Consider the following 25,051-nt stretch of genomic DNA (forward strand, 5'->3'; position numbering starts at 1 on the left):
TTCTTGGCCTTCCCATACCAGCTTCTCACAGGCTGCTCATTCGGGAGGGGGGGGCAGGGGGTATGATGCTGTGCTCAGTGGGCTTAATCACTTCTCCAGAAGTGATTTCCTCTGGAAAGGAAACTTACTTCTTCTGCTTTGGTTGCAGTGCATGGCACCTGGGACGAGTGGTCTCCGTGGAGCCTGTGCTCTTCCACTTGTGGGAGAGGGTACAGGGACCGGACCCGCACGTGCAAGCCCCCACAGTTTGGTGGGAACCCCTGCGAGGGCCCGGAGAAGCAAACGAAGTTCTGCAACATCGCACTTTGCCCAGGTAAGGCAGTTAGAGATTAGAGGCCTTCCCTCCGGCAGGTCTCCTGGCCCCCAAAGATGCCCACAGGTGGGTCAACAAAGAGCTCTGTAGCTGTCAGTCCTGTCTAAAGGATCACATGGACTGATCTGTTCCAAAAAGGATCATCTATAAGGAAAGGAGACATCAGAGGAGCAACCAAGAGCCACCTTCTGGGGATATTCAGCTATTTTAGGTTTGAATTTGCCCTGTGTAGTAACTTACTAAGGACGCATTACATGGGATGGATCTGGACTGGTTCAGTTATCACTAACATTTCCATGAACATCTCATATTTTTCATTTACTATCCCCAGTGGATGGTTCAAAACCATGGTGTCCACCTGGGTTTGTTGTACAGGAGTGAGTGCTTTTGCCCACTAGTTGCATACCTGCCTGGATTTCACTGTCTGTGCAAGTTCTTTCTGTATTGGAACCTGCCATGGGCAGCGAGATGAACTAAGAGACCCCTGAGAGCATTGTCTGACATATTTTAGGAACTTCTGACGAACTTTTAGGAACTTCTTCCCATCACCTAAATTTCACCTCCAAACACCTCTCTCTGATTTATTCTTTGAGACACCAGAAACAAACCTCAAGACAAAATGGTTTCTGCTCACTGGAAATCCAATTGTGCTCCTGTGGTTTCCTTTCCCTGAACCAGAGAGGCCCTGGGTTTACCGCAGAGCCTCCATTAATTTAGCTGGGGGTTTCCTGGTGGACGCGATCAGAACACAAGAGAGCTCCCCAGCACGCCTCCCCTCTCCCAGGATAATGTCAACTGACACTTTTCAGGTTTAATGAGAATCATTATGAGAAAATATGATGTCCCCGGAGGAGGAAAGGGACTGTGGGAGTGATGAGAACTTTGTGAAAACATTTGTGAGAAACCTCCTGGCATTTTCCGCCTGGTTTTCACCCCAAGTAACTATCCCTGGATTCCTGGCTGCCGTCCAGAAGGCTCTCCTCAGAATAAGGACATCCCAGGCATCAAATTGGCTCTGTCATAAAAAAGACAAATTAAAGAAGTCAGACCTGGCATTGCTTGGGCAATAAAGCATATTCTGAGTTAATGTTGAGCCATAATTAATTTAAATGCAAATAAATATGTGGATACACTGTCTCAAATGAAACAGGGAGGGGGGGGAGGAAAGACAGGCAGCCCAACAGAAAGACTTCAGCTCTAATTAATGCCACAAAGGCAATCAGTGGCTTTGCCGTGCCAAATGAGTGCAGCGCTGGGGGACTCATTGAAGCACAACAATGGGCGCTGCTCAGTGCTCGACATGCCAGACATCCGTATCGCTCCTTCCCGCCCCACTCAGAGGATTTATTACTGCGGCCGATAAAAATGCTTTGCTCAGGGACAACGGAGCTTTTGTTCCTCCAGAGCAGCAGATATCGCCGGCTGAGTCCCAAGTCCTTCAGAGGAAAAGAAATCAGGGGGAAGACAATGGCAGTGTCTGCACAGGCTGCACAAAGCAGGCTCCAAGGAACTTTGATAGACTCATTGTGCGGTATGGTGACGGTCTTTGATGGGTTTATGATGGAGATCCCTCAACATCTTGCCCAAGAGACATCCTTACATCAGTGTACATGGCTGGAGATGCCACATGGTCTCTTCCCCATTTTAAAAATATTTTTACAATTGCAGTCCAGGAATAAATGAGCTCTCATCTCAAAGGAAATTCCCTGCTCGCTCTCTTCAGTGAATGAGCAATTTGTGGATGTGGCTCTTTTCCATTTTCCCATCTCCAGAAGCTCACAGTGGTGGTAGGATTCCAATCACCACCAACACCGTATAGTATGGAAAAAGCATATTTTTTTTTTTTTGGTAAAAGCAATATTTACTTTGGGAAATGCAATGTCAACTTTCCAATATCAGTGACCACTGTGGAAGGTTAATCACTGTCACTTCGTCCCATCAGAGGAACTTATTTACATCTGGTAGGACCTACTCTGTGGCTTTTGGGATCACTTCCAAAGAAGAACCAACCCTCAGCCACCACCTCATGCATTTCTCCTCCTTGGGGCTGATAAGCATGGACATGATAATTTGAATTATGCATGATGAAAACATCAAGTTTGGATTACCAAAAATCGGCACTTTTTGGAAGTACCTTTCTGCCTTATTTTCAGACCTTCCAAGCTCACCTGATACCATCTGAGTTAACAGTTGTTCATTGGATATTTTGACATTTTCTCCCATGCTTGAAGACAAAGAGCCACTCAGCTGCAATGGAGATTATTTGGGGCCTTGCAGATGATACAGGGGACCAGGCTGCATATATTTTTCTTGGTCTGATAAACAAAGTGAAAGAAAATGATCTGCAATCTACAGCAACGTGATGCAAGCCAGAATTCAGACTTTCCTCTGATTCAGTTGTTTTTATTCTGAGTGAGAGCTAACAGTTAATGAGAGCTAAACAGAGAATGATGACCGCTGCTAATGAGAAAAAGCGCTCCAGGAATAGCAGGCTGGGTGATAGATCTGATGATCAGGGACCAATTAGGGTGTGAGTGCCACACTTGGGAATGCCTCACACTGCACCACACTAATAAGATGCATTCATGTTTCTTTCCAAACCTGTCCCTATCATAACCTCTCTTTTCCCTCCCTTTCCTATTTAATTATCAGAGATGTTGCTGTGTGGAGATACATCAAGCCTGTCAGTGTTAATTCAGCTGTGACAGAAGGGCATTGACCACACACGCGCACTCTGTTTGTGGTCTTCTCTTGGAGCACACCTTTGCTCTGAGAATTTCCTGGCTGACAGAGTGAATTTCTCTCAATAACAGTGTCATTCGAGTTTGTGCTTGAAGGGCTTCCTCTGCAAAACAGAGCATTTGAGTGCTTGAGGAACCAGGCTCATGTATTGCTTTGGACTAGTTATGGTGAAAAAAAAAAAGGTTCCCTAAAAAAAGTAGGTTGACCAAAATGGGAAATAGAATTATAAAATAGTAGAATCATTAAGGTCGGAAAAGACCTCTAAGATCATCTGGTCCAAATATCCTGGTAACAGATGGATTCCTTCAAAATTTTCAGTGAAAATATGATCCACACTCTCTATTTTAAGGTTACGTTGTCACTGGCAATATTAATAGTTTGGAATTTTGTATTAGAATATGTAACGTCAATAATTTTAACTTTTCTGTTGCTATGAACATAAAAATCAATGTGTTATGGTGCTTGCATCCTGGAAGAACATAACATAACGTAACAGCTGGAGGTTGCACAGGGTCCCAAGACATTGCCGTTGCCACTCTTGTTTGAACTTTTTCCTGATGATGCTGTCCTCCTAACACTCTCTGTGACCCCGGTTTGTCCTCCCCTACCTCGGTCCCTTGCTGGCACAGGCCAGAGACTCTTGTACATGACTCCTTCCAGAGGGAGCGATTTTCACATTCCGCTTTGTTTTCTTTCTTTGGGCCACTCAGTGGACGGAAACTGGAATGAGTGGTCGAGCTGGAGCTCCTGCTCAGCCTCCTGCTCCAACGGCACCCAACAGCGGACGAGGGAATGCAATGGGCCCTCCTACGGGGGAGCCGAATGCCAAGGACACTGGGTGGAGACCAGGGACTGCTTCCTACGCCAATGCCCAGGTCAGTGGACAATGACTTTTCCTCTCTTTCTTGGGTCATCCTTCTCTTCAGTCCCAGGTAGGCTTTTATAACCCCCCCTCCCGTTTCCCCTGGGGAAGAGTTGCATAGTTTTCACCAGCGATGCAGTAGTAAGGAGGCTGTGGATCACACTTACAGACCATGAACCCAAAATCTATAGCTGGCAAATGCTCCAGGAGACCCCAGACAGGTGAGTAATTATCCATGGAGAACATGTCTTTCTGACTAATTGAATAATCTGGTGTGAAAAATATTCTTGCCTGAAAACAAGGCTTAGATATCTAGAAGCTGTCAAGATTAATCAGGACCATTTTTTCTTGCCATACATTCCCTGGCCCTTTTTCTGGCTCTCCTTGGGTGCTCTATCCCCATTAACCCATAGGATTGAGGAGTGGACACCCAAGATGTCACCAAATAAAGCACGAGAGGTTGGTGCTGGCCTTTTTCTTCAGTAATTTCCTTCCACTGCTTGGAGAAGAAGAGACGGATTTCTCCCACCCTCTGGAGAGGAATTATTTGACCGGAGGTGACCTGCTAACTCTTCACAGAATCACAGAATCACAGAATTTCTAGGTTGGAAGAGACCTCAAGGTCATCGAGTCCAACCTCCAACCTAACGCTAACAGCCCTCCACTAAACCATATCCCTAAGCTGTACATCTAAGCGTCTTTTGAAGACTTCCAGGGATGGTGACTCCACCACTTCCCTGGGCAGCCTGTTCCAATGCCTCACAACCCTTTCTGTAAAGAAGTTCTTCCTAACATCTAACCTAAAACTCCCCTGGCTCAACTTAAGCCCATTCCCCCTCGTCCTGTCACCAGGCACGTGGGAGAACAGGCCAACCCCCACCTCTCTACAGCCTCCTTTAAGGTATCTGTAAAGAGCAATAAGGTCACCCCTGAGCCTCCTCTTCTCCAGGCTGAACAAGCCCAGCTCCCTCAGCCGCTCCTCGTAGGACTTGTTCTCCAGGCCCCTCACCAGCTTCGTCGCCCTTCTCTGCACCCGCTCAAGCACCTCGATGTCCTTCTTGTAGCGAGGGGCCCAAAACTGAACACAGTACTCGAGGTGCGGCCTCACCAGAGCTGAGTACAGGGGGACGATCACCTCCCTAGCCCTGCTGGTCACGCTGTTCCTAATACAAGCCAGGATGCCGTTGGCCTTCTTGGCCACCTGAGCACACTGCTGGCTCATATTCAGCCGACTGTCCACCATCACTCCCAGGTCCTTCTCTGCCTGGCAGCTTTCCAACCATTCCTCTCCCAGCCTGTAGCTCTGCTTGGGGTTATTGTGCCCCAGGTGCAGGACCCGGCACTTGGCCTTGTTAAACTTCATGCAGTTGACCTCAGCCCATCGGTGCAGCCTATCCAGATCCTCCTGCAGAGCTTTCCTACCCTCAAGCAGATCGACACACGCACCTAACTTGGTGTCATCTGCGAACTTACTGAGGGTGCACTCGATGCCCTCGTCCAGATCATCGATGAAGATATTAAAGAGGACCGGCCCCAGCACCGAGCCCTGGGGGACGCCACTAGTGACTGGCCTCCAACTGGACTTGGCTCCATTCACCACGACTCTTTGGGCCCGGCTATCCAGCCAGTTTCTAACCCAACGAAGCGTGCGCCAGTCCAAGCCAAGAGCAGCCAGTTTCTTGAGGAGAATGCTGTGGGAGACGGTGTCAAAAGCCTTGCTGAAGTCAAGGTAGACCACATCCACAGCCTTTCCCTCATCCACCCAGCGCGTCACTCTGTCATAGAAGGAGATCAGGTTCGTCAGGCATGACCTGCCTTTCATAAAGCCATGCTGACTGGGCCTGATCGCCTGCTTCCCCTTCAAGTGCTGCATGATGACTCTCAGGAGGATCTGCTCCATGAGCTTTCCTGGCACTGAGGTCAAACTGACAGGCCTGTAGTTTCCTGGGTCTGCCCTCCGGCCCTTCTTGTAGATGGGCGTCACGTTTGCTAGCCGCCAGTCGATTGGGACCTCCCCCGATAGCCAGGACTGTTGATAAATGATGGACAGCGGCTTGGCCAGCTCCTCTGCCAGTTCCCTCAGTACCCTTGGGTGGATCCCATCTGGCCCCATCGACTTGTGCACATCTAAGTGCCGTAGTAGGTCACCAACCAGTTCTTCATGGATAATGAGGGCCACATCCTGCTCCCCATCCCCTTCCACCAGCTCAGGGTACTGGGTATCCAGAGAACATCCGGTATTGCCGCTAAAGACTGAGGCAAAGAAGGCATTGAGCACCTCCGCCTTTTCCTCATCTCTTGTAACTAAGTTTCCCCCCGCATCCAGTAAAGGATGGAGATTCTCCTTAGTCCTCCTTTTTGTGTTGATGTATTTATAGAAACGTTTTTTGTTATCTTTAACGGCAGTAGCCAGATTGAGCTCCAGATGAGCTTTGGCCTTCCTAATTTTGTCCCTGCACAGCCTCGCTACTTCTTTAAAGTCCTCCTTAGTGGCCTGCCCACTTTTCCAAAGCTTATAAACCCTCTTTTTCCTCCTAAGATCAAGCCACAATTCTCTGTTGAGCCAGGCCGGTCTTCTTCCCCGCCAGCTCGTCTTTGGGCACGTGGGAACAGACCGTTCCTGCGCCATTAAGACTTCCCTCTTGAAGAGCGCCCAGCCTTCCTGGACCCCTCTGCCCTTCAGAACCGCCTCCCAAGGGACTCCACCAACCAATGTCCGGAGCAGCTCAAAGTCAGCCCTCCGAAAGTCCAATACAGCGGTTTTACTGGTCCCCTTCCTGGCCTCGCCAAGAATAGTGAATTAAAACCCAAATATGAATCTTAATTAAAACCCAAATTAAAGAATAGTGAATTAAAACCCAAATATGAATCTTAATTAAAACCCAAATATGAATCTTAATTAAAACCCAAATATGAATCAGAAGACTTAGGTTCTTCCTCTATTTCTGTCACTGAGTTGTTGTTTCTTGTCTGTGATGAAGCAGAAGAAAACATTTTCCTACGTTGCAGGCTTGTAGTGAGGGCTAATTAACATTTTTATAGTGCTTTGATAAAGGCCATTGTTAATGCAAAAGAAGTAGCATTTCCACTGAGTCTGTAAAGATGCTTGGAGAAGATACCAGGAAATGAGACAACATCTTAGCCTCTTGCAATAGCTCTTTCCAAGGTATGTGAAAACATAATGCAATGGAAATGGCTGGAGTGGAGGTTATTTGATGTTTCTTCAAGGTTTCTCACCTGGGAGAGGCTCTGCTGGTCCCTTTGTGCTCATTTTCAGACATGTATTGTGCATCCCAACCAAATACCAACTATGGACTTTGGCTGGTAGATGAGGCTGCCCACCAGGTTAAACCTCTGCTGGCCCTGAAAGCATTCATGGTCAGAGCCCCAAATCTGAGCAGGGCTGGTGTTGTGGGGTGAGGATACTGAGGAGGAACACAAGAACACCCCTCACTCATCAAAGGGCAGCCTTAATGGGAAAGAGTATGCACTTATTCCATGTCTGTTGAGGATCAGACAAGGACCTGAGGCAGGAGACCTCCCTTCACACCAAGCCATTCTCTACTCATCCTACCTTCCAGTGCTCGCCTTGGGAAGTTGCCTCCTTCCATTGCAGATGACGTTGGGGATGTTTCAGGCTGTTTCTTTCCTCTTTTCTTGTCTCCAGTGGATGGGAAGTGGCAAGCCTGGGGCGTGTGGGGCAGCTGCACCACCACATGTGGAGGTGGGACCCAACGACGTGACCGGGTGTGCTACGGGCCCTTCTTCGGTGGAGAGTCTTGCCAGGGCCCCAAGGAAGAGTACAAGCAGTGCAATGACAGGAGGTGTCCTGGTACGTACCCCAGACTCCTCGCACCCTCCTTCACACTGGGGGGACAGGAATTTTGGAAAAGGGTGCTGAGCCCTGTGTTAGGGAGCTGAATGCAACAAGGAGTTGTGATTGCGTTTGACCCTGCTCATTACCCAGGCACAAAATTCTTGCTGAAGCCAGTGTGACCATGATGATTTCAGTGGATGTTTGATAAGTCCCACTGGTCTAGACTTCATATTTCTCATTTTTTTATTGTCATAGAGTCATAAGAGTGAAAGAGACTTCTAGAGCAAAAATTGATATCAGAGTTTTGAGCCCATGAAATATTTGAGTGTGGAGGAAGATTCATTGTTTCCCACCCTTTACCTAGCCTCTGGGAGACCCGCATGCCACTGGCAGTTTTTAAAAAAGACAGATGTGTGCAGATCCATCAGAGCCTTGCTCAGTCTCATCCTTCTCTAGCTACAGCCATGGGAACAGCATCCAGTTGAGAAAAAGGGTGTAAAAACCCTGGTGGAGGACAAGGGAGCTGCAGGACAGACAAAAACCTGGGTTTTAATGAGAAAAATAAGCAGAAGGAAAAACTTATATGTTGGAATGCTTCTATCTGTCTTCCATGCAGTGTAAAACAACAGGCTGGCACACCATTTCTATTCTCTTTCTTAGTCTGGGTTGAAGTCCCTGCTGGTGAAACTGCTGGTGGGGAATCAATGGCCTGTGTGATGTTGGCAGGCAGACTGCATCGATCATAATGGGCCCTGATTTTTGACCGAGAGGGCAATTAATTGTTGGAGCCTCTCGGTGAGCAATGGCAGAGATTGTCATGGTGGTGTCCTGGCTGTCCTCGTGATGTGAGGTGCAGAAGCTTTTGGGGATGGATGTGTGATGGTCAGGACATTTGACCCCTGGAGCCCCGTGCAAACTGCTGAAGACAGATAAAAGCCAAAGCACTTCAACACAAAAGTTTTACCCAGTTTAGCCAGAAGATAACAGCACATTCACTCCTCACAGCTCCGCTGTAATAAAAGACATCACCTCCCCTTACAAGCTGTGCCTCTCAATTAGCAGAGGCGGGTGAGAGTCTCTCCTAACTCAGCCGTAAAGCTCTCCTCCGCCACGGAGAGGCTTAGCACCAGGTCGTCTGGTGGTGTCTACAGAGCGATGCAGATTTAGTTCAGCTTCAACATGTGCCAGCTGGGGCCCTGGCAGAACAAGCCCAATCTTTTCTTCTGTGTCCACAGGGGCCGATGTCTGCATGGCACTCAAAAGGAAAAGGCGCTGAGCCCCGCTAGGGCTCAAAACCAGAAGGGTCTTGCTGCAGTTGTTAATTTGCAGGGGGAGGAAAAGGCGGGGAGCCGTCAGAAGCTAAAAATAAACCCGCTCGATTTGTTCTCGAGAAAGTATCAAATGCCGGCATGATTTGATTTGAGCAGAAGAATTGAGCTTAATTGGGTTAGTTATTAAAATCTCCCGGTGCAAATAGGTTACTCTGGCAAAAGGGATATTGTTATGAAGCAACATCAAGAAAACGAAAAAATAAAATAAAATAAAAAATCAAATAAAAGGATTAAATGATTCTCTCCTGGCCTTGGAATTGCTCCTGCACTCACTGGCAAGAGAATGCCAGACAATCAGTGTACTTCTAAAGAGCATCTCTGATCCACAGCATCCCTCAGCGGCCCCCAGGGAGACTGCAGGGGTGCAAGCCAGAAAAGCTTCTAGAGGTCAGGGAAGGAGCAAGGGCAGGTCAGATGTGAGCTCCCTGTCTGCTTTTAGACATGCTTTTGCACGCTGGGGGTGTTAGAAGCTTCCCACCTCATGTCCCAAACCCTCCTGTGGGCAACAGTTCCCAGTGGAGAATATATGACCACGGCCAAACCACTGAGCCAGGAGTTTTGCATTCAGCTCCCTGCCCTACAACAGGCTCTGTAGGCGACCATGTGCTGGTCACAACTGGGTGGCTTCATCTTACTGTCCTACAGCTCCTCGCCAAATGGTTGGAAATAAAACTGCCACTTTTCTGCCCATTTTCTGCCTTATCCACTGAAGTCGTGAGCTGTTGGCACAGCGACTGTTTCTGCATATGTGCAAAGCACAGCAGGGATCCCGCTTGCCCTCTGGGATTTTATTATAATAGTGATTACTCAAAGGGGAATTTTAAAACAGGAAGAAACATCTGTTTTCAAGCAGGGAGCATAGCTTGTTCATTATCAGCGTCTACTGGATGCACCAGGGAGGAATCTGTATTTGAAATGCAGCTGGGGCTGGAGACACACAGTCTTGGGGCTTGACTCCAGGAGCTGCGATATGTAGGCAGCTTGTTGGGTCCTCTCTGAGTTCTTCAAAGCAGCGGGATGTTCTGTGCCCATAATCTTGGGTTGGAGCCTTCCCCACATCCAGTTTGGAGCTCTGGCTAGTTCCAGAGCATCTGCAGGGTATGTCCATCCCCAGGGATTTGCTCCTGAAACAGACCCTGAGGTGATCTATGCCATCACATCTACATGACCCTTATCAAAGGAGACCTTCAAGGTCATCTCCACCATTGGAAGCAGCATGACAACTCCAGGCCCCCATCTATTGCTTTATATAAAATGTATTTTTTCCCTGCAACTTTGGCACATCTCTGCTGGCATCACTGGACCTTGGCATGGGCAGCGCTTTCCTACATGGGAAGGGAGCTCAGCAGGCAGCTGCCCAGCTCCACGGCTGGTTGTCCTTGGATTTGGCTTTGGCTTTGCAGCTGCCACTCCTGGCCAGACACAGGCATGCTCTCAGCTTTCTCTTTACCGGTAGATTTAAATGCACAGTAAATAAATATGTTACTGAAAACCATTAAATATAATTTTCCTTTTCCCAACCCTCAGGAGTGATAGATAGCTTCAGCATCCTACTTGTGGTTCCCTTCATTTAACAGAACACCTCCTTCTGTGATGGATGCATTTTCTCAGGTCCCACAGACCCTGGAGCCAACTCACCTCTACTCAGAAAAGCATCCAAAAGCCTTCTCTTTCCAAAGGGCTTTCTCTGTAATGCCTCTAAACATATTTTGCATATTTCTGCAGTCCTCCTGGACTCTGCAGCACTGTTTGGAAAGGAGCTGCTAATGCAAATCCAGCCTGTTCATTCTTCCTGCATCCTTGGATAAAAGGGTAGCAGAGTGCCTGAATGAAGCCCACCCAAGGAATATATCCACTTTTTTTTTTTCTTTTTCTTTTTTTTTTTTTTTTTTTTTTTCCTACTTGTTTATTTCCTTTGCACCTACTCCAACTTATTTATGCAGAGCATCTTTTGAACCACATCCAGCCCCAAACCTGTGTGGTGACCCCGATGGGTGGAAGGAATAGAGTTTGAAGCCTTGAGGTTCAGCCCCAAAAGCTGGACATCTCACCTTGAAATGAGAGAAGAAAACTTAAGTAGGGCGTAGCAAGAGCAGCTTTCCTCTGAGGCAGGACAGGCATGTAAGAGGACTTTCCTGGGTTGTTACAGGTGTATTAATGAGCTGATCCTCAGGCTGGTCAGAGCTTGCAGACAGGCAAAGCAAATCCCAGAGAGTTTAAAGTGGTTTTGACATTTTTCACCCCACAAAGATCTTCCCTCCAGGCCGTGCTCCTCTCTTTCCCCTTTTACACATCCCTCCTGAGGAAGAGGCTTTACTAATGGAGTTTTTCCTGCCTTACAGAACCCCATGAGATCTGTGACGAGGAAAGCCTTGCCTCTGTGGTTTGGAAGGAGACGCCCGCTGGGGACGCCGCAGCTGTCCGGTGTCCTCGCAATGCCACCGGTAAGGATGTCTGCATGCCTTGGCTGGGGAAATGGCCCACTTACAGTTCATCCTTCATCCTTTGCCTCCAAGATTAGGACAATGTGGATGTGGGAGGAGAGCATGATCAATGGGCTATCTGCCCTTTTCTCAAGGCTAAGTGAATTCTCTCTGGATTTCTGCAGTTCCTAACTATTTAAAAACAACCCCTTGATCCATATTAGACTCTCTGAGGTGGTTTCCCATCCAACCACTGCCTAATTCTGGGCCAGTTTCACTATCAAGGGCTGCTGTGGTGTCCATCCAATTGCTACAGATAGCTCTGCAGAAGCAGCCTGGGCTTCACAAGTCCCCTAGTGTTGGCCATCCCCACTGACCATAGAAGAAGCTTGTATCTAAAAGCACAAAATCTGAAATGCATTGCCAAGCCACACTTAGATGATTTCCACTCCTGTTTAGGAACCACAGCAACTCTTTCAGCTTATATTCAGGAGCTCTGGCCACAGTGGTGGAAAGTGATAGTGTCTGGCCATCTTGGCGTTATCTGTTGTGGCTGCAGCCACACATTCCCCAGGGAGTGAAAAGCAGAGAAGAAGGCTCCAGGAGATGTTCTGGTGGTGGAGATTGACCCCTGATGCATGTTTCTCAATCCCAGGCAGGATCAGAAATAGGGCAGCAGTGTCCATAATGAACATAAAGGTTTTATTCTGTTTGAGTGAGGTTTTTGGATGGAGAAGACCCTGGACCTCTCTGATTCATGCACTCTTGGAGGGTCAGAGTCATTCCAAATGTTAGCCCAGAAGAAGGGCCATATCCATAGGACACTGAACCACTTATCAGTAGCAATGGGACTGTGAACCCAGCAATGCCTGGTCCTTGGACACTCTCCAATGGCAGTGTAATTGCTTGGGCAAGGCGATTCCTGTCCGCTGTCTCCTCGCCAGTACTCCTGTTCCTCTGCATCGCGAAGGCATGTGATTGCCACCGCACAACCCACTGCAAGCTGACGCTGAGGAAAGGCCTGGGGGAGGACTGCGGGCAGCTTTCAGAGATTCTCAGCTGATGCAAAGATGGATATTTTGGATATTTTTGCTCGTTGAGACTGTGTAGGCAGCAGAAGACAGTGTGGCTGGTTTAGCTGCAAGTACCAGACCGTGCCGCCTGGGGAGGCTCGTGGGACTTCCAGAAGCAGGGAGAAACTTGCTTTGATGGGCAAATTAAACTTTCTTTTACCTTGGCCAGCTGTGTCCCAGATGTTAAGTTTTGTTTTCATTTGCATCTCTTTTATTGGCCTACCCCTCAGTAAGAAATGAAGGAGAGGAATTGCACATAATGTCTCCCAAACTGCACAGAACCTCTCACAAAATACACAGAACCTCTCCCCAAATGCACAAAACCTTTCCCAAAACACACATAACCTCTCCCAACCATTGAAGATGCCCCTGCTGCCCTTGGTGCTAGCAGCATTGACCAGTTCTCCATGAAGGTGCTGGGCTTTTCATCCAACTGCTCCCACTCCCATGCTCTTTTCTTTCCTCTTCCAGGGCTGATCCTTCGAAGATGCACTTTAGATGAAGAAGGGATAGCTTACTGGGAGCCTCCAACCTATGTCAAGTGTGTTTCTATTGATTACAGGAACATACAGATGCTGGTAAGGCAGACAGACTTCAACACCTGATGAGTTTATGATCCCCCCAAATGTTTCTTATACTGTTAGAAGTACAAAGAAGAAGGAAAGCAACGTTTCTACACGAAAGGGAGATACCAGCTCCTCTCTGATTTTGTGTTACTGCTTTTGTCTGCCTAGCTTGTGATATATGGGCTCTCCATTGACAAGGGATGGTTCCCCACTGGCTATTTTAATATCTAGCCTGACAGAGTCCAGGTCTTACCAGGTCTTCCATATCACATTATCCATAAGAATGACTGTGATTGTAACATTTTTAAATAAGCCACTTATTTTTCATTAGTTTTACAATTGTTACTGTGATTAATTTTCATGTTTCTGCTGGTCTTCCCATGGATTTCCTTAAAGCAGAATTGCCTTTATGAGAACCGTTCTTTTCTTTTCAGGAAGAGGTGCAGTCTGTCCCAAAATAGTTCCAGACTGGTTATAAGAAAACAAGGTTTTAGGGCAAAATAGCTGGCCTTAGGTTTGCAGCAGAATAGTGTCTGTGTAGTAGCATAACTCTTCTGAACATATAAAAAACCTTTTCTTTGTGGGCATACCAAAAAATTACATTTTGCTCTTCTATCATTTTAAAAATATCACAGGCTTTCAGGTCAGCAGAGATTGTTAGGTTCATCTAATCTGTGCTCTGAATTACAAGGAAGGTCACAAAGCTTCCCCCAGCCATTCCTTCAGTGAGCTAATTAACTGGGCTTTGACTGTCACTGACGTGTTTGTCATGTTTCCCTCTGCTCCTCAGACCAGGGAACATCTTTCCAAAGCTCAGCGTGGGCTGATGGTAGACGGGCTGTCAGAAGTGATCCAAAACCTTGTGGAAATCTCCCAGGATGGGACCAGCTACAGTGGGGACTTGCTGTCCACCATTGACGTACTCAGGAACATGACAGAGATCTTCCGTAGAGCTTATCACAGCCCGACTTCTGGGGATGTGCAGGTGAGCTGAGATATGTATCCTGGCTGGCAAGGCTGGGTTGAGGGCTAAGGATTTGATTACCTCCTTTTGAGCTGATTCAATGCTGCTGAAAAGCTGGAGTATTTTCCGCGTGAACAAAGTGTCTCTGCATGTTAACAAACCCTGCCTTTGAGGTTGGTTCTCCCCAGCTTACAGAGTCAGAACTTGAAAACCAAAGTCACTCTGAACTATTTCAACTCGATAGCACTTACTGGGGAGTCTAATTGATATGAGAGCACTCTTTGCAAGGGATTACAGCCTAATGACTACAGGTAAGATGATCCTGTGATATCGGGTAGCTGGATATTGATGAGGGAAAATGTCTCTGTGCTTCTCACCCTAGGATTTTACTTTCAGCATCTGCATGCAGAGTGGTTACAAGATATGCCCTTGGGATAGGTCATCACTACATGACTTGAAACATTAAACTGACCCAACAGGATCTGCAAAGGGTGGTAAAACTAGAGGAAAAAAAAAAAAAAAAATCAATGGTCCTGAAATATCTTGTCTCCTTCCTTCTCGTTGCATGCTGCATGGTCAAACAAAGGTACTACCATGCGTAGCACTCTCTTGATCCACCACTGCTTCTCTTTGCAAGCCACAGAGAAGAAATGACAATGATTCCCTATGCTGAAAAAAAAAATATGAAATAGTAGGAAATGGGATGAGAAGTGATTTATACAAGGCAAGATCATCTGTTTTTAATCAGTTTCTGGCAGACATCTGTTTAATTTGCTCTTAAAAATCTTCAGTAATAGAGACATTTTCCCAGTCCAGTGCCTTAACAGGTATAGCAGTTAGAGTGAAGTCCTTGGGAAAAAGGCTTTTCTGCAACCTGAATTGCTGCTAACATCCCTGGGGCAGAGGCCTGTGAAATGCCTTGGGAGCCTTTGGGAACAGGACCTTGGGAAGGCTCGTGGAGCACAGGTGATGCTCACATGTTCCTTGTGCACCTTCTTCTCCTTCCTTGAGTGGGACACATGTGGCTAACTACCTCCTTTGTCTTATTTTGTCTCCTTTCTCCAGAACTTCGTCCAGATCATCAGCAACCTTTTATCAGAGGAAAACCGAGAGAAATGGGAAGAAGCTCAGCTGGTATGAACCTTCAGCACATCCTGTGGAGCAAGTCATGCCTTCAGCATAGGCTTAAGCCATGACAAGGGGAATTTCTAAGGGTCTACATGTCTTTTGTCCATGTTGCTTTATTTACAACACGAATCTGTTCCAGCCACAGACCACAAAATATCTCCATCCACCAGTGCTGTTCTTCTCTGATAATTTGTTATGATGAAAGACACAAATAAACTGGATGTGGTCAGCTCTGATCAGCTTCAGAGTTAACCACCTCTGAAGGAGTTACTCCCAAACAGCTGATACATGTAACTGGTCTTTTGGGTGAGCTCAGTGCCAGGCTGAGTCATATTTATGGAGTAACTCAGGAAGCCACAGGATCTCAGCCCTAAGCCAGGGTCTCTGCATGAGTAACAGGAAAAAAAAATAACAATAATAAAGGAAAAATGGTGATGAATACAAAATTTTGGATAGTTCTCAGAGATCAAGCTGTGTTTAGAGTTGATCACACCTTTGGCTTTTTATAATTCTCGTCTCCTCCTCTTGCCAAGATAAAGCAGTGGGATTACATGGGTCTGAGTTTCTGGCTACAAAGATGCAGGACAGGCAGGATTTTCCTAGTTCAGAGCTATGCTGTGCTCACCTGAGCTTCTTGTTCTGTTCAACGTAAGATGAGCAAGGGTTCATTTATATTTTTTTGTTTCTTTCTCTCATCTCCAGGACTGGGATCCTGCTGAATAATTCTGTAGCTATACCCTTGTATACTTGAAGGAGAGGTTGACATGGTTTGTTTTTCTATCCATGTCACACTTGCTCTTTGTCTCTTTTGTCCCATTTACACTCTTTGCTTGTCCCTGTTTTTTCCCTTTCCTATTCCCTTAACGAGCTCTTGGGCTTCTCAACGTCTTCATGTTGCTGCAGGTTTTGGGGATTCAGAGTAAAATGGTTCTGCCTCAGACCAGCAACAACTCTGGTGAATGGGCCAATGGTAATGCTCATTCCTTCCAAGTCCATTCCTCATTATTGCACCTTGGAACAAAAACACCAGTTCACTTTGGTCACAGCCTAAAAAATAACCTGGCCAACGTGAATAACTTAGCCTTTGTGAGATCAGTCCTCTGGAAAGTACCCATAGGTGTGGATCAGAACATGGCAGCTCCTTTTTAACCACCTTTCGTTGCTGTGAAAGTCATTAGAGAGGTCTGGAAGTATTAAACAAACAAGAAAAAAAAATCATTTGACACAAAAAAAAATCAATATTCACCCCAACCAGGGAAGTCTTCTGGGAAGGAACCTTCCCACCAGGGGTACAGTCATTGGTAGTCCAAAACTTGAGACAGGAACTGAATGCTCAGCTGTGCTACAGTTCCTTCAACAACAAAACCTCCACCAGGAGCTGAGCAGCCTTGTGGACATCTTCTTCTCCCCATTCTCCTGAGATCTGGTGTTTTCCCATTGCACTTGGATGGCGCGTTCTGGCTCCAGGAGCAGTAAGGGACCAAATGCACAATTTCAAGCCTCCAGGTGTGTGTACATATTTCAGAACAGTGCAGAGGAAACTGATGAGTTGTCATGACAACAGGGAAATCCTATTGATCCCCGTAAAAACAGCTGCAGCTTACTCCCGGTGGCAATTTGTTCCCATCGGCTTTCCCTGTATGATCTCTTTGCACCTATAGATGCTGCCAGCATTAGAGTGACCTGCATGAGGAGCAAGACAACGATGAAATCAACATTAAGAAAATGTTTACATGGCATTTCTTTTAGTGGAAATGATGATGACAGCCCAACACCGTGGCTTTAGGACAGAAGCTGCCCTCAGAAATCTTCAGGCACTGGATATCCAGGAGGCTTCAGCAGTCTCTGTCTTTCTCACTTAAAGCTGATGGAGCAAACTCAGGCTTCGTGCTTCACAAGGTTAAACAGTCCTTTTGAAATGAAGGTTTTGGCTCCCAACTTGCTCATTAAAAATAAACCCTACTTCATTACAGTCTCACATTCCAGTGTCCTGCAAACTCCCAGGCAGAGGTGTTGTTCAAGGGGAAAAAAAATAATAAATACATAAATACATAAAATAAATAAAAAACTTCAGATAGAGAAGGGCCCTTTTTTTTGGGAAGGTTAGCCATACAATATGGTCATATCGTATATGACAGAAGCCTGATAGATAATGGCCAGTGTAGCTTGGGGTTACTTTGACTTTGTGATTTCAGTCCATAACAGAATATAAACATATCCAGTTAAAATTAGTGTCCTCACTTGCTGCTCCTTATGCGCACACCTGCTGTATTGGCAGGACTGTTTGATCTGATCCTGATAGAGTTTTATTCTCACTGAGCTTCCTTTGGCTGGCCAGACAGAGGGACACGCATGGCCACCCCTGTGCTCCTTCTCCATCTCTCGCCAGCTCAGCCTTCCTTCTGCCTCCATCCTATCCTGCTGTCCTCAGCTGCCCCTTCCACTCTGATCAACCACCTTGGGAGGTCTGAATTACAGTGAGGATCCACAAGCATGAAAATCGATGGAAGAGAGGCAATGTAAGGAGCTGAGATGCTTTTCTTTGACCTCCCGTGGTGGTTGCTCAGCCCAGTAGGTAATTGTGCCTTGAGGAAGGCAGGCAGTCGGCACAGCTCATTGCAGGTGGATTATATTTTATGAAATCAGCCACTGCTTAACCAGTTATTGTTTAACAGCTTTATGTATGCCTGGAAAAGAAGCGTTATTGCAAATGCCTTTGTCGTGTGGGGAACACCAGGAAAGGAAAGAGAAAAAATGCCAAAGCTCCGACGCAGCTGGGCAAGAAGCAGCTTGGTTTTCTGGAGAGTGAGGTGCTGCCAACAGAATGGGAATGCATGAAAATGGACCACAGTGCTTTTCTGCAGAGAAAAAGTGATCCGGTGCCTGGAATTTGACATTAGGCCCTGGAAGTCCTTGTTAAGCATGTGCTTGTTGGACCATTTTTGTTGGGATATGGTCTGCCTTTCTGGTGGTTTCTGACTCAGGTCAACAACTGGCTGAAACGTGTCAGAGATGTGGTTTGGTGGACTGTATTAAATATACAAACAACCCCCCCATCACTTTTCTACCTCTTCCCCTCCTCATTGGAAGGTAGCAGTTTAAGGCTGCAGGTGCCTCTGGTGTTGGGTTTAACCAGTCATTCAAAGACTTTTCTTCCAGTGTTTTCATGTCTTTGTCACTAAACACAGCCTGATTCGTCTCAGGAGGAAGGTTTAGGGGCTGGATTCCTGCCTTTGAGAATGCTCTTCCCTCCCTCCAGGAGAATTTAACTCTGGATATCTTTAAAGTGCCCCAGGGCACCCTGATCTTTGACCTAGAGGAAGGCTCAGATTGAAGAACAGCAATTGGAAATCCAACAGAGATCAAGAGAAAAAGCCAACAAAGATCTCCCCACTCTCACCACCTTTCTGTACACCTCTTTACTAGTGTGTCTCATCAAACTGAGGCATCCAAAGGTCCCTGAGATGCTCCAGGTGGTAGGGAAAGCAGTGAACCTCCCTTCAGTTCTGTTCCCTGCTTCTCCCTGGAGATCCTATTGTGCTGCTTTTTTTCTCCACATGTAAGAAAAGTTCTCCCAGACATCCCCCTGACAACAAGCCTAAAAGCCAGCCTACTAGAAACCTGCCCTTTGTGCATGCCAACAGTGTAGGCTGGAACTTTTGGGTGATAAAAAAAAATAAAAATAGCTATCCTGGAAGGGGCAAGGTTTAGTGGGCTCCCTCTCAGTAGGTTATTTATATGCAACCTTCTTCTGACTCTATATATCTGTGGCTTCCTGAAGCCAAAACATGTTTCTCAGACCAAACATTGCAGTACCTGAGGATAAGGGAGGTCTAAGGCTTGATAGAGGCTCTCAGAATTTGACTTAGGGCAGATATTCAACACTGACCGCTCTTCACTTTCCGATGAGATGTCTCTGGAAGGGCAAATTGTCTCTGGTAGTAGAGATAATCCTGAGGAAGAAGATGATGCTACCATAGATTACCTGCTCCAGACAACCCCTGATATTTCTCTTTGCTTTGCTTTGAGATATTGCCCTCCACATTCAGTTTTATCAATTACTCTTTCCTATCTTTTTATTTATTCTAGGCTTCCTTAGCATTTCTCAGCCCTCATTCTCCAAAGCTCCATAATATTCCCTTATATCCAGTGTCTGTTCCAGTACCAGTGTGAGGACAAAAACCTTTGCCTTCAGATAAACTCATGCTGGGCTTTTTGTTATCCATGCTACCAGGTATTCTCCTTCTCTCTGCAGATAGGGCCAAATGCCAAGGAGCTGTTCAGGCTGGTGGAGGATTTCATTGATGTCATCGGATTCCGCATGAAAGATTTCCGGGACTCCTACCAAGTGACCGACAACCTGGGTGAGCTGATTTGCACTCCCTGTGTTGAGTGTAGACCCCAGGAAGCTGTAATTGCAGGGCAATATGTATAACCTGAAAGGTGGGGAGGGACGGAAGGGAGCCAGTGGGTGGTGGAACATCAAATAGTCTGGGGAAGAATGTGGATGGACAGAACTATGGGGTGGTTTTTCGCCAAATAAGCTAGGGCTTCAGCCTGAAGAAGGTCATGGAGAGATTTGAGAGATAGCTATAGAACTGTGAATGGAGAACAGATGACAAACTGGGAAGAATTAAGCTGCTTCCTTTTATTTTTTAATACAAGAGCCGCACAGCAGCCAATGAAGTGATCAGGCAGCAGGCGAACAGCAGGCAGCGTTTGATTTATGCTGTAAGCACAACCACAGCATGGAGCTTGGGGCTGGAGGATGCTGCAAGAAGCTAAAAAGTACAGATGGGTTCGTGATGGGATTAGGAAAATGCACAAAGGAGAGGTCCACCGGTGGCTGTTAAAGTTGATGATCTGGATGCAACCCCTAGCTGAGGAAGTCTGCTGACTGCTGGGAGAACACGTCCAGAGAAGTCTTGGTTTTCTTTCTTGTACTTCTCAAAGCAAATACTACTGTCCACTCCTGGAGATGTGGTGTAGGAGCAGAAAGACCTCTCTTTTGCCAGGTTTAGTGCAAACATGTCCTTCACTGAGCAGAAGCATGAGACTTAACAATTCATGTCTCCCTCCTTCATGCATAAAGAAGATTGCTTTCTTCCTGGAGCTACTGAGGTCCACCCTCATGGTTCTGCTACCTGATTTCCCACTGTTTCCTCCAGCGTTTTTTTCAGCATGTGTGAATTTATTGAGGCTGGTCTTGCTTACTGAATTTATCTGTTCCTTCCCTCTAGTCCTTGGCATTCACAAGCTGCCCGCTAATGCAGCAACTGACATCACCTTCCCCATGAAAGGCTGGAGGGGCATGGTGGACTGGGCCAAGAACTCGGAGGACAAGGTCACTGTCTCCAAGAGCATCCTGTCTTCGGGGCTGGCAGGTAGGCAGAGCAGTCAAAGCACTCCAGGAGAAAATGTCTTCTTCATTTTCTAAGAGAGGTTCCTTCCATTTGGCTCGTCTCCAAGCTCTCCTCCCAGCTGAGCTTGCTCACAAAAGCTCATCGTATCATTTCTGAGTGCAAATAAAGCTTTCAAATGTGGTTAGACTGAAGGTCAAGTGTGAACGCCTTGCCCAAGTTCAGGAGCAGGCTCAGTGCATGGGTATGGATGTTTGTCTTCTCCTAAATCAGCAACATGTTTGAAACAGAGCAGGAGTCAGCACAAAAAAAAAAAAAAAAAAATCAGGGCAATGCTATCTTGATGATTGCTTCTTACAAGGCTTCTGAACCTGCAAAGAAGTGAAAAGAAAACTTGTGTCTGCACAGGGTTGCTCATTTCTTGGTGCATATGGGTTCTGAGCTCCATCCACAATCATCTGCAGGGCGTGTTGAAATGAGTCTCTCAGGCCTCCTTGAATATGCTGGCTTTCTAATATGGGAAAGCACAAGTTGTTGTCTCTGTTGGTACCTTATAGGTACAGTTAATGAGCACGGAAAGGCAGAAGTAATAGGGGAACAGCCATGTAAGCAAACAGTGCTGTAAGTGTCCTCCAAGACTGGATCTGGTCCTGGAAGAGCCATCTAAGGATGAGCAGCTGAAGCTTACAAACCTCCAGCTCTATCACAGCCAAGATCCTTTGCCATCTTGGGAGGGTGCTGGGATATCCCAGACTATGGGATGTGGGGTTTTGCTTGCTCAGAGTCTTATAGGAACACACATTTCTTCGGTAAATGTCCTACTGCATTCAATTAGCACCAAGGGGAAGACTTTCTCCAAAGGCTGCAGGATCCCTGTGTTTGCACAAGGATTCACAGGAAAGGCCAAAAGACTGTCAGCTTCCCTGGAGAAGCAATGCTTATGTGATTGCTCTGAAAGCCCGTCAGTCTTCCTTGTCTTCCACCCAGCTCATTTGAGCCCAATTTTGCAAAAAAAAAAAAAAAAAAGAAAAAAAAAGAAACATCCAGAGTCATTTTTGCCCTGTGCTGAGGGAGTGGGTGCTTTCTAGGCTCAGCCTAAATATGAGACACCAGAGAAGCTCCACAGCAGGCTGCTTCCCTGGCTTTCCTCATCTCCAAGTGATTTATTTCTCCCCCTACAACTCAGCCTTGAGGTTGTCCCTGCTGCCTGCTCTTTGACCAGCAAAGCTCTCGCTGTTTTTATGTGGGCTGTGCAGGACGCAGGAGAAGGCCAAGCAGCATGCCCAGAGGTCACGCAGAGCATCCAGGCTCCTTTGGGACCACGGCCCCTGCAGCCTCCCAAGGCATCACACGAGTGATGGGGTCAGGCCAGGCACTGCAGGGCATCTCCCCTCCTGGGCTGCCCTTGTCGGCCCGCGTGCAGCTCTTCTCTGACAGCTCAGTGGCTGAGGACAAGGCTGAATGCCTCTGGGTGGCTGTGAGAGACCTTCTCACCCTACACATGTTGCCCATTGTAGTACTGTCAGAAGGATTAGTGGGATTTCTGGAGGGGAAGACACCAGGATTAAATTAAATGTCAGGATTAATAAGCCTTGCCTGCAGGCAAGCAACGTCACCCCAAAGGTGCTCGTTCCTCCCTTCTGTCCCATGGAGACCTGATGTGGTTATAGCAGCACCTGCATCCCACCACAGTGATGTTGGCAATGGCTGTGCCATGGCAGAAACCCCCATGAGAGGTCCTGTCCTGCACCTGGCTGACACCTTCTGGGGCACACATTTCTCTCTGTCATGGGGCAAGGGGAGAAGGAAGCACAGATCTGGATCCAGCCCCTTCTCTGCCATGCCCCATGTGCTGTCCTGGTGGGTTCTGGGGGGCAAAAAGGGGTCAGCTGGGGGGACAGACGACATCCCGATTGTCTCAGTGCTCTTTTCTTCTTCCCTTTCCTCTGGTGTCTTGCAGAGGCAGACGACTCTTCTGTCTTCGTGGTGGGGACCGTGCTGTACCGGAATGTGGGCAACATCCTCTCGCTCCAGAGGTAAGAGCTGGTGAGACCACACCTGGTGCTGGTGCTGGGTCCAGTATAAGAGCCCTGGGCACACTGGGGAGAGCCCTGGGCATACTGGGGAGAGCCCATAGCAGGGCCATTAAGGTTCTGGAGGGCCTGGAGCCCCCCTGTTATTAGGAGAGGCTGCGAGAGCTGGGGCTGCTCAGCCTGGAGAAAAGGAGGCTCCGGGGGAGCTCCCCCACATCCCTGCAGCCCTGCAGGGAGATGTGGAAAGGATGGATCCAGGCTCTTGTCTGTGGTGTCCAGCAACAGGACAAGAGGCAAGGGGCACCAAAGATCTGCCGCCCCTGGTCTTCCAGGAAAATACCAAAGGTGCAATGTGGCAGGTCTTGGCTCAGTCATGCAAATGTTTTGCCCCCCACAAACCAATATTCAGTGGGACCATGCCCATCTATATTAGATTTGCTTGCTGCAGGGGCAGAAAGGCTTTGTCCTGTCCATGCAGCCCTGGCAGAAGGGGAAGCAAGGTGCTGGTGCTGCTGCGCCCCTGCCTGCTAGCTTCCTGCTCTCTACCACCCCTGTCCAAGGGGTTCCCCATCCCCAGGAATTTTAGAGCTTAAGACATAGGAACATGGGTGACCAGCCACCAACTGGGGAGCTGCCAACCCCAGCGAGCCCTTCAGGAGCATCTCAGCAGAAGACAGGCTCTGGGAGAGGCGAGCAGTGGAGCAGCACGCTTGGCCGCACATGTCTACCACGTTCCCGGCCACTGCAACACGCCTCAGGCACCCAAGCTTTTGTGTTCAGCACTCCCTTCCTTTTTCTTTTCCCTTTCTCGTGCTATTTCACTCTTTTCTTTATTTATTTTTTTTTTCTGAGGATGGGACCGAGGCAGTAAATTCAGCATCCTAAGGCACCTTCTAAATCTGTTCTGCACTGATTAGCGTGAGCCCATTTACCATAAACACCAGGGCATCTCTTCTCACTGATAATCATTTAAATACCTACAGATTTAGCACTGGCAATGGCAAAAGAGCTCCAAGTGAGTGCAGAGGGGAATTAACAAGCCAGCCAACTGTATTCTGTAATATCTTCCATTACGGCGCTGGGAATTAGATCAGAAGGGCAATAAACATCATTGGCTCAAATGATCCAGAGGTATTTCAGTGTTTTCTGGCCAAGCAGTGAATGAGCTCTGAAAACCAGCAGCTGCAGCACTGCCGCCGCTGAGCAACGTTCCCGTGGGAGAACTGATTTAAGACATTCCTTAATTAAAGGACTGTCCCTCTTTAAAAAATCCAGAGCCCTGAATCACCTGTGGCTATACGAGGCCAAAAAAAAAAAAAAAAAGAGGTAATAGTAGCAGCAGCAGAGAAGTACCTCTTAATTCACCGCCGTGCAAATGGACACAGCAAGAAAAAAGGAGAATGTCTTTAAATAACCATGCAGCCATGTAGTACCTGCCTACAGGGTAAAAATATTTCTGATCACAAAGGAGAGCAGCTACTCCTGGGTACACATGAGCATTAAGGACCCTCATCCTGGGTTTGACCACATCGACTCAATGCAGAGTTATTTTCCCTTAAGGAAAAAAAAATGTAGATTTAATTCAGCAAACTGCACCAGCTGAGCTCTTCCTAATTGTCCCAATTTACCTCCCCCAAGCAGCAATCCCTTATATCAGCCATACATTTCCCTGTCCCCTCGGATCCAGATAGCCCTGAGCAGAACCAGTAGCTTTGTGCTCAGAGCATGCATTTTTCAGGTGCAGATGTGTTTCTGGGATGATGTTTGGGAATAACTTCTGGTTGGGCTGGGATGACTTCATTCTGCATGAGAGCATATCCTGTGTGCTAGCGAGTTACCACACTGAAAATCTTTCTGCTTTTATTTGCAACACCTATCTTTGTGTGGTCTGCAGCCTTTAAAAGGATGTTTCCATGCCACATTGGTTGTTCACACAAACACTGGAGAGTGCTGAACCAAGACCTGACCCTTCCAGACCCAGCTACTAATGAAGCTATGCATAGATATTTGCCTTTCAGCAGCTCTAGTTTTTTGGCTTTTCTACAGCTGCCTATATTTTAAAGCTTGCAGCTGACATTTACTCCCATTGACTTCCCCCTTTACTCATCCTTTGTAGACTGTTTTTTGTGCTTCGTTGCTTCTTCTTTTTGATTTTAATGATTTATTTTTTTTTCTTTAACTTTCTAAAATAGTGTTGTTCCCTCTGCTGTTGGTCTGCAATAATGTCTTTCTGAACATCCACTTGCACAACCTTGGATGATTCCAAGTTTGTTTTATTTTGGATGTTGGTGTTCTTTTTATGTTTCTTTTTATTAAATTTTATTTTTATTCTTATTTTAAACCCACCTGCCCTTAAGCAAGAACAATACTTTTTTAGGAAATCCTTTTGTAAAAGGAGGATAAGACCCAGACAGAAAAGTGAATGGTTTTGCCAATGCC

At 47.0% G+C, this 25,051-nt stretch overlaps 1 protein-coding gene across 14 annotated transcripts in view; it reads left to right on the plus strand.

The window, feature by feature from the left end:
- Positions 1-25,051, plus strand: part of ADGRB1 (adhesion G protein-coupled receptor B1) — a 260,069-nt gene that overhangs the window by 125,747 nt on the left and 109,271 nt on the right. For 10 of the 14 annotated variants that reach the window (XM_084509044.1, XM_084509052.1, XM_084509055.1 and 7 more), the window contains 10 exons: positions 149-312; positions 3,756-3,930; positions 7,585-7,749; positions 11,408-11,509; positions 13,033-13,139; positions 13,918-14,112; positions 15,157-15,225; positions 19,475-19,583; positions 20,460-20,603; positions 22,540-22,615. In XM_084509044.1, coding sequence (XP_084365170.1) covers positions 149-312; positions 3,756-3,930; positions 7,585-7,749; positions 11,408-11,509; positions 13,033-13,139; positions 13,918-14,112; positions 15,157-15,225; positions 19,475-19,583; positions 20,460-20,603; positions 22,540-22,615 — 1,306 coding nt within the window. Of the gene's footprint in view, positions 1-148; positions 314-3,755; positions 3,931-7,584; positions 7,750-11,407; positions 11,510-13,032; positions 13,140-13,917; positions 14,113-15,156; positions 15,226-19,474; positions 19,584-20,459; positions 20,604-22,539; positions 22,616-25,051 lie in introns of all 14 variants that reach the window. The other 4 variants (XM_084509051.1, XM_084509056.1, XM_084509057.1 and 1 more) reach the window with 1 other exon arrangement.

Source organism: Aythya ferina, assembly GCF_964211825.1.
Source record: "Aythya ferina genome assembly, chromosome: 2".
In the NCBI taxonomy this organism is placed as follows: Eukaryota; Metazoa; Chordata; class Aves; order Anseriformes; family Anatidae; genus Aythya; species Aythya ferina.